Here is a 9,837-nt window from a genome sequence, read left to right as displayed (position 1 = left end):
TGTAAAGTCTGAGAAACACTAAGCACATTTATAGCAGGTGAAAGGGCAACAAACCGGGACTACAGAGATTTGTCATACTCGAGACACAGCCCAAACACTGCTAAGCTGAATACATGAATGAAACTCAGCAATGCAATGCATATGTATTAAATGAGGTATAGCATCTTAGACAAAACGTGTATCAGCAAATACTCAAAGTTAAAAAGTACAGAGTTTTGTAGTCCTAACACCTTAGACGTGTGAAAATAAACTTAAAAGGAGCAGCTTGAAATTGGCTGGAGGAATGGTAAGTCTCAAATATCACCGATCGTGCAGTTAAAAGTTTCTACTATGCTCGTCGTCAATAAGATCATTTGAAAAAAATAAAAACGTACGACCCTGTAAGATGGCAAATATCCAACTTGTAGGTCCGTAACAGCACTGTCGAAAACTGCAGAAGCAAAAATGAAAACCCATAAATATAATCATCTCAAATAAAGCAACGTTTAAAATCATAAGATTATGAATGTCCAGATGAAAAACAGAAATTACACTGGACCGAGTGGGATAATGGACCTAAAAATGACAGAACCAATTTGCAGCACCAGGACAAACTCAACAACTAGCAATTAAAAATATAAAAAGGACTATTTAAAGGAATATAATTAAGGAAATGCTGCGGGAATATGTAAATGCAAACAAAAAACATGAACAACATGTAATAAAACTTTCAATCAGCATTCCATAGGTTTACATATCAGTCAAGTCCACCAGGCTCTTGGCTGTTGTTGATGGAATGTCTTTTAAAGTAAAACACGTCTACAGACTCACCCGTTAAGCGACAATATACATGAGGACATTAAGCTGTAAAGCTTAATTCTTTTATAATATATATATGAAAATCGGTTGCTTTGTCTTTTACCTGCTCATTTTTTAAGCATACTGAGAAGAAAAAAAAGTTCAGATTTCTCTTTTTTTTTTTTTTTTAAATACCTTGAACAAAGCAAAATGGAATGTATTTATACCTTCAGTATCACTGCTCACAAAAAATAGGCACAAAATGTGACTCAGAGCAATATACAGAGGAATTTGCAATTTAAAAAATGTTAATGTACGGAATTTAAAACAAAGTATAGATAAAAAGGTGATTTTAAAAGGCTAATGATCAAATATCTGTACTGACGTTAACGTCAACAAAACGTACAACCCGAGCCATTCCTTTCTGAAAGTCTAATCATTGTCTGGGAGCTGAAATCCCAGTACAAGGCAGCCAATTTCAGTCAAATAATTCTGAAAACTAACAGCACTGAACAGACTGTTCTTCAGTCTAAAATGAATGAGGGGATCTTAACGGTCAACTACTATCAATGTGATAATGATGTCATATTTCCTTTAAGTTCTACCCAACAAGGCAACAGCACTGACCCTGCCTGGCAAATAATTTGCCCATATGAGTAAATGTACACTAGTATGGCATAGTGGTTGTTATAAAGAGAAGAGCTGCTCTAATCAATGAGAGCATCTGCATCCCACCAGACACAGTGATTTAGACAAAGCACCTCTCCAAACCCCCCAGCCACAGTAGTAAGGGTATAAGCCTACAGTGTGTGTCTAGGTTGAAAGACACCAAATTCACCTGGTAGACACCTGGTAATTCTTTTCAGTGTAATTCTTATTTTCTAACGTAACAAGTAACAGCTCAAATGCATACCGTACATGGCTCCAAGGGTCAACATCACCCTGTCACTCAAGACTGATCTGTGAGAGAAAACCTTGCAAATCTGAAAACACTGGCATACAGAGTTTACCCTTTAGATAACTAGATTTAAACACTTATCGCAGCTCTCTCAGTAATAGTGGCATATCTGCAGCCTGCTGCCCGGATCATTCTTTCCTGGGCTGAAGAAAGGATAGACAGGCTCTTCAAAGCATGTGTCAAACATGTACAACCTCTTCATTGTGACAGCGTCATAGAAACTAAGGCGCCCATTGTCATAGTCCAGGTACACACCGACCCGAGGAGAGTTCCAGTAGTCGGCGACAGGGATGCGCCCGTCCTCTCCGTTGGCATACAGCCGGTCCTGCAGAGACAGGCTCCAGTATCCTGCGGAGGGAGTGAGGCTAACGAAGCCCTTTCTATTGCTGCACTCAGTGGTGACTCCCAGGTACCACACACCTTTGTCCTTCACATCCACTTCCCAGTAGTGCTGTCCACTGGCATACTGGGCTGTGGCAAGGACACCACAGAACCTAGTGAATCGGGCTGGCATGTCTGGTTCCTGGTTACGAACACGGCCCTCCTCCACTTTGGTGTCGAAGTCTGAGATAAGCAGGTTTGGGTGAGCCGTGTCTGGGTCTAAGGTGAGGTTCTGAGGCACTACACAGAAAGAAGGGGCAGAGTTAGTTCACCTTGCTCTTAGATTAGGCTGAAGCTGGCAGTACATTTGGGAAAAAAGGAGAGAGAGAGAGAAAAAAAAAAAAATTCATTCATTGCTGGAGTGAAAGTAGGCTGACCAGACAACATCAAGTTGCTTCTATTCTGCAATGATATAGTACAGAGCAAAAAGCTGTATTGGGTCAAAAAGGGGTAGAGCATGCAAAGAATATGGGCAGAAATAATATCTTAAAAACATAAATCCATTGGATGCAACTTTATTGAACTTTCCATTTGTCTCTGCTCACTAAAGAACAGTGAGAACACTTACTTTTGCTTATAGCATTGTAACCAATAGTAGTTTTGAGAGCACAATAAATGAATCCATCTATCCATTATCTATGCACACTTGTCCTTAGCAAGGGGGCGTGGAGCCTATCCCAGCTGACATTGGGCCAGAGGCGGGGGACACCCTGGACAGGTCGCCAGTCGATCACACGGCTGGCATATATAGATAACAACTCACGCCAATCTAGAGTCGCCAATTAAACTGCATGTCTTTGGACTGTGAGAGAAAACCCTAGCATTCAGAGTAAACCCACACAGGCAAGGGAAGAACTCAAACAGGAAACCTTAGCTAACTGGCAGGTTTGAACCCAGAATGTCCTGCTGTGATGCGACAGTGTTAACCACTGCGCCACCATGACTCCCAAAATAAATGTAATTACGATAAAAACATTTAAATAACGTGTATTTTGCCAGTCTTAGACCTTACAATGCAACACTTTGTTCAGTGCATGCTTCTTCTCTGTTGTCAGAGTAAAACTCACTGGTATGCAGCACGTGCATCATCTTCTTCCACATGATAAGCTGGAAGGGCCCTGAGAAGTGTGTAAATTCAGTCGGACAATTAACCGTGTCCAGAGATGTGAAAGGCTTGCAATGGATGTATCTGTGGAAGAAAAATGGAATAAAATGTGATTATGCGAAGGTTGATTTATCAAAAGTAAATTCCAAAGGCGTTTTTATATATCATATCAAATACCTAAGCTACTTACTCATGGAATGTCTCAGCAAGGCTCTGTTGGAAGAACAAAAACACATTGGATTACTATTGAACACTTCATATCGCTCTCATAGTTGCAGAGAATTTTGCTTTGTACAGTCAGTTGTGGTTTTAATGTGTAATTCAAACAACACGTTTCATAACATGTTTTTAAAGCTTTGGTTCATTACACCGACAGTAACGGTTTATCTCTGACAGAAATCAATCTCTACGGTAAGCCTCTTGCAGAAGTATGGTGATTTGAGTGTTAAATAAATCTCTGTGAATCAGACAGCTGATGTGACTCACCTCAAAGCTGGTTTTCCCACTGATGTGGCTGTGGATATCAGCAATAGCTTTGTCCACAGCTGCCACCTCCGTCTCCACAATCTTCAAGTTCTCGTCTATGACGGCCATGGAGGCCACTTCCTCCGCATCCAGGCTCTCAAGCAGGGAGTCCCTCTCATCTAGCAAGAATTGGACCAAGGCACCAACATCCGCCTCAATCTTCTCCTTGAGTCTCTGTTTCTTCGACTGGAGGACAGAGGTTTAGGGGATTAGGATGAAAGATTTGAGGATGATGAGAAGTGCCAATGGTGAGTGTGTTTAGTGTTAACTGTAACATTTCTGTGCAGTGTGTATTCTTAAAAAACAAAAACAAAATTTAAAGACTACTTGAACCAAACATGCAGATGTAAAAAAGTCACCAGCAACAAAATATGCTTTAAAAAGTCCATTCCATACCCTCACTTCACTTCTGGTGCGCTCATCAGCAGTTATAACTTTTACACATTGAGACTTCTGCCAGTTGAGCTCCATTAGCCTCAGTTTCAACTCCATCTGTAACAAACGTATGCATCAAAACACATGCACACAGGAAAACAGCACATAATGAATCATATCACTAATAAATATTCTAGATTTAGTGGATAAGACATATGGCAAAGGCCTTTTAATCTCTGAACTCTTGGCCAAATATACACGAGACTTACACACAGAAAGAGAATGCATCCTAGCAAATTCATACATTTAGACTTACCTTCATGTCCTTCACAACTTCGGGCACCGGTGCTACCTCATGGTGTCTGAAACGAAAAAAAAAAAAAAAGTAAGATTAGTGGGTTAGTAGCAAAGTATGTTGAGCCTAAAGCCAGCATTATCAATGTTATGAAGGTGGCTCTCTCTGTATCTGGCTGGATCGCCATGGCAATTTATGCTGCAGGCCTAACCTGATGCAGTTTGTTTAGTTTTGGATTGAAATCCACTGAAAGTGCCTTTCACTAATCAACTCCTTTGGAAATCATGTCACTCTATAGTTAATATTTAATCTACGAGTTGTATTGTATTTTAGCGTCTTTAGCCATTTGCCCACACTGGCTTTAAAAGCGTTCTATAAAATTGCAGGTAGCATACTTTTACTTGCATATGAAATGCGGTATAATTCCTTCAAACCATACCATAATGTTACCACTTTGGATTATGTTTTTATGCGTAGCAACAATTTGCTGAAGTCTGTTTTTTCCACTGCTGGTATTGCAGCCAATAGAATACAAATTTGAAAATTGAGTAGTCTATTGGTATTTATCATAGACAATCAATAAAAATTAATTAACTTTGATTTGGCCCAAAACTAAAGTGATTTCCACGCGGTAGGAATTTTCACAATTAGTCATTTTTATGGGAACGCGTTTAGAGCCTGAGAAAAAAAGTCTGGGTTAACAAAGACAGTTGATAAGGCCCTTCGTAGTAGCAGTTATCTGACTGGGGCTTCAGGCGGGCATCTGTTGAGCCAGCTAATGCAAAGAAAGCCTAGCTCTGTCAAACTGTGCTTTGTAGTGCACCTCTCAGGCAGTAAGTGGTTTACAGGGCAATTTGTCACACCACAGGTGCCCTGTTTTGGTACACGGTCTTCTTGTAAACAAACAGAAGATATGTTTTCATTGAGTGCTTCTTACCAAACCACATTTCTTCTATCCTTGAGGTCAAACCAAAAAAAGTGTTTGAGAGCATTTCCTTCACAGCTTTTTTAATAGGTCAGAAACTCCACAGGGTACCTTTAAAAAGGCTATCGGAGTACTATTCCCAGAATGCATTTTAACAAACTGTGGGTGCATGCTATAGGAACTCTAACCTTAGATGTCTTTTACTTGCTTTCATGTTGAAAAGGGGCACATAAACACACTCCATGTGCCGTGTTGCTTAGTGATTAATTCACCCTTAAAAAAACAAAAACATTTGTTTTTGTGCAGTGAAATCAAATGTCCTCTGCTCTGGAAGATATCACCACCGTTTTGATCTATGGTTATCTTTACCACTTTCTTCACCCAATCACAGACCGCCACAATGGCTGGCTGGGATTGTAATGGAATGCAGTTAAGGACATGTTTCTTAAACACAATGATGAAAAGCAAAAGACGGTTGATAACGATAGATAGATATACATACACACACACATATACACATACATACATACATACATACATACATACATATATATATATATATATACATATCTCAATTTGTGAAAAAACAAGAGTGGTGGATGTTTTTGATCAAAAATCCACTCTAAGTTAAAACCTTTAGGTCTCAGAGTATTTTCCCCTCTTCAAAATGAAAGGCAGTAATTGGCAATATTACACTGTGCACCTACTCAATTTAAGCTACCACCACATCAAATTCCATCCAGTCTAAAGTTTATTTAAATAATCCACATGTACAACTTTTCTACTTTAAAAGCTGGTTCCCCTGTTACTCTTAGAAACAATGTAGCATGTAACAGGCAATAACAAATAATAAAAAAGGAGTCCTGTGCAGTGCTCACTCCACATAAAACGCTAATAGAGATGTTCCAATACCATGTTTTCCTTCCTGATACTATACACATACTGTACATACATACTACTAACCATGTATGGATGTGATATGATTGCTTTCATGTTGTATGGCCTGGTATGGATTAAACACTTTGTAAAACAAACAATACATACAGAGAATGAATGCCATAGAACGACAGTCATAGCTAAAAATAAAAACAAATCTATAAATACATAATTCCACAAAACTGTGCAGCCACAATTTTGGAAAATAAGACATTTAAAAAGGTTACTGGTGGGATCTTCCAGTGTAAAATATTGCCAAATTGACACTTTGCTTACACTAGCTCGGACTACTCATTAAACTCTGTTACACTCTCCGCGAGACCAAAACGGAAAACAATTCTTCACCACTCTAAAAACAGTAATTAATTTCAGTTGGAGTTTAACTTCACATGACCATTTGGGTAATAAAATCAACTTGTCATTCATTAAAGCTTAATACAACAGTTTAACAGTACAAAACACTAAAAAGGCCCAATGGGGTAATATACTGATAAAGTTTAGAGGCCGGCAGACACAGATACGAGTTGGTACATTGCATAAAGTGAAGGACATGACATCAAGGGCAGAAGATGATGTTGCAAGGCAAGTTATATTTTGCATAAGCAAAGATACATGACACCGACAATTTTTTTTAAACAAGCTAAGCAATCGTTAAGTAGTTATTCAAAGAAATTTTAATCTGAATGGGATAACTCTGCACATATTGAGGTTATGTTCATGTTAAAACTATGGCGGCTAGAAGGGAGGGTCAACAATATACCGTGAATTAGTAAATTCACTGTAGTGAAAATGTCCATCTACCCTGCAACATTCATGTTCAGTCATCAGCCCTCCCTTATATCCTCTTATATACCCATGCAGAACAGACATTTTTTTCTTTGAAGACAGCAGTGACTTTTCTGGTGTACTGTACTTTCTGTACCCACAGTCGTGATGCTTAAGTATATAATTGCCTGAATCCTTATAACACTCACACTGATGTGCCTTAAAGTTTGTAATGTTATTATAAAAGTGGAAAAGAGACATATTCAACCCTCTCAAAATGTTTATCAACAACAGCTACATGTCCTGCTGTTGCTGATTTCTAATGGGATAAGAGATATTATGTTTGCAATGGTTTTATGGAGCAAAAAGATAAAACGAAATAATGCATTGCTAGTAAACTCTGGTATGCCTTTATCAGAACAATGATGGCTTATGAAGGGACAAAAAGACTAGACAAAAGATTGAGTTCTCATTAAGGTTTAAGTGTAGGCATTAGCATGATAAAGACAACACAGGGAAAGTATCGCTTTGGCAGAAGTATGGCAGAGGAAAGGGAGAAACCTGATACTGGCTGATATACATTTTCCTGTATGCCATTTGTCACAACAATCGGGTTTCTTGTATGTATTTAAATGGAAACCTTGTTGAAATGTTCAGCAACCTGGCAACAGTTAAGTCACAGTTTTCACCAGATCAATACTTTAATCTGATAAATAAACTGTTTGAGGTTTCAGAAGGGTTACTGTCAAACGCTGGGAATATCTGCAGTTCATAATGCATGCAAATGCAGCTAAAACATGGCATGTCATGGGTTTAGGTGCTTCTGCATGGGCATTAAGTTCAATATGCATTTGTACAGATTCATTTCAATCTAACTGGCATTCTGACCTGTGCAATTTCAGTGTCTAGTAATTAGTTACAACCAAACTTGTGCTTATTTTTAAGAAAGTGACAGTGATGCATTTGCAAAAGAGGAATATCTTGTTTCAGAGCAAACAAATTGCTACCTTAATACAATGTGTCAATATTTTTCCTATTAAATAAGGAGGTGCAAACACGACCAACCTGTGTGCTCTAGATTCCCTGCAGACCACACAGATGGGCCTTTTATCAGTCTGGCAGTACAATTTCAGCTCCTCTCCATGTTGGTCACACTTTCCATCTACTTTAACGGGTTGAGAGGGTGTAGGGCAAGACCCCAGACACTCCAAATCGTTCAGTTTAGCAACGAGGTTCTGCACCAGGTAGTTTTTAGTGAAACTCCTCTTGTTGAACACCTGAGAGAACAAAGAAAGCAACTGAGAAAGACGCAGATATCTGCTTGTAACCTAGGCCAAAGTCAGTATTATTTCGTTCAATGTGTAACGTTATTCACTTATTCTGCATTAAAACGCATCATTAATAGCTAAAACACAAAGTTAGGCCGTTATTGTTAGCTAACTTACCTGCTGATAATTTAACGTTAGCCAGCCATCATAGCAACGGTAACGTTAGCCAAAAAAAATGTACTGCGTAGCTAATGTAATTTTTTAAAGACTAACCGTCAACCTACTCTGAATTCGCTTACACGTAGAAGTAATACGGTCACAAGTATACGAAACACATTTCGTGGGAGGGGGGGAATACGGTGGAAAATACATAGTATTAACTTACCGTTCGGCATTGAGGGCACTGATATCCGTAGTCTCCGCCATTTTCATCCCAGTGCATGCAGATGCAAAACCGACAGAAATTGTGCCCACATTTCAGTATAACAGGGTCTTTGAAGAAGTCCAAACAAATTGCACATGTGAGCTCTTTCCTCAGGTCGTCACCAGCTGCTCCAGCAGTAGCCATGTTTACCAGCCGAACAGACAGCAGCACAACACTGCCACTGTCTGCAGGAAGTGAAGAAAGAGGAGGGAGGGAAGCAAGCGGGCACATTTGTGGTGCGTCATTTCCTTCTTAACCAATCAGATTTCTTCTCTCTCTCAAGCTCATGTGAAAAAGTAAAATATCTTGCGAGGGAAGTAAAATAATACTTAATGAAATCAAAATTTTATTTTGTGACATTTACAGATGCTGCTGACATGTTGTATGATGATATGTAATGTATTCATTACGTCAGTTAAATTAGTGTCTCTTTCGTTCACTTTTTCACTTTCCTAATAATCACACCAGTTGATTATTATGATTTGCCTATGAAATGTAATTTGGAAATGTGTGTGCTTATGTGAGGTAGGCCTATGCATATAAACAGAACTGTTTTAACTTGTTAGGGACAAGTCAAAGTCAGGTCTCTGAGGTCAATGAGGGCAGGTTGCACATCAATTGCAAGTTTCTCAGGTCTCTGAATGCTGACCATTAAAATGTAAATATGATTTTCTACATAGCTGAGACCAAATGCTTTATAATAAAAATAAAATATTCAAAGTGTTTATGTGAGCTTGGCTCTTGCCTGTCTGTGCATTTTTTTTTTCATTTGTTCAAAAATGTACATGGCTGAAAAATGATATGAGATTGAATGTTTTGGCTTTTCCAGTCAGGTCAAGTCTTTAGGTCTCAGGTATGCCCAGTGTCAAAGCGGTAAAGTCCCATCAAGTCATAAGTCCTCGTATTGGACTCTAACTTAAGTCTGTCTCAAATCTCAACTCTACAGCTCTGGATAAAAACTGGGTAATCAACAACAACCAGTAAGCAACAATATTTATTTTTAAATACATATACATAAAAACCCATTCATAAAAAGACACAAACTGAACATTAAGTTTGATTGTTTGTGCGGAAATTGTAAAATACATGGTGATAACTGGCTG

General features: G+C 38.7%; 1 protein-coding gene across 1 annotated transcript; it reads right to left on the bottom strand.

Annotated features, from left to right (window-relative positions):
* Positions 1 to 1,075: 1,075 nt before the first annotated feature.
* trim47 (tripartite motif containing 47) lies at positions 1,076 to 8,941 on the bottom strand. Its single transcript, XM_078266027.1, has 8 exons — positions 8,696 to 8,941; positions 8,108 to 8,319; positions 4,438 to 4,483; positions 4,143 to 4,238; positions 3,708 to 3,932; positions 3,412 to 3,434; positions 3,184 to 3,305; positions 1,076 to 2,356 (listed from the first exon to the last, which is right to left on the bottom strand). Exons 1-8 carry the CDS (start codon positions 8,876 to 8,878, stop codon positions 1,827 to 1,829), a joined length of 1,437 nt encoding a protein of 478 aa, XP_078122153.1. The 5' UTR covers positions 8,879 to 8,941; the 3' UTR covers positions 1,076 to 1,826.
* Between the last annotated feature and the right edge of the window lie 896 nt (positions 8,942 to 9,837).

This window comes from Sander vitreus, chromosome 13 (genome assembly GCF_031162955.1).
Source record: "Sander vitreus isolate 19-12246 chromosome 13, sanVit1, whole genome shotgun sequence".
NCBI lineage: Eukaryota > Metazoa > Chordata > Actinopteri > Perciformes > Percidae > Sander > Sander vitreus.
The sequence above is the reverse complement of the archived record's forward strand: the minus strand, read 5'-3'. Positions and strand labels throughout refer to the sequence as shown.

Excerpts from the sequence above, each read along its gene's own strand:
- trim47 (XM_078266027.1), bottom strand. The coding sequence starts at position 8,878 with ATGGCTACTGCTGGAGCAGCTGGTGACGACCTGAGGAAAGAGCTCACA. Across the intron at positions 4,239-4,437 it reads AAGTTGTGAAGGACATGAAG|ATGGAGTTGAAACTGAGGCT; the intron begins GTAAGTCTAAAT and ends CGTTTGTTACAG. Across the intron at positions 3,306-3,411 it reads CTTGCTGAGACATTCCATGA|ATACATCCATTGCAAGCCTT; the intron begins GTAAGTAGCTTA and ends TTTCTTCCACAG.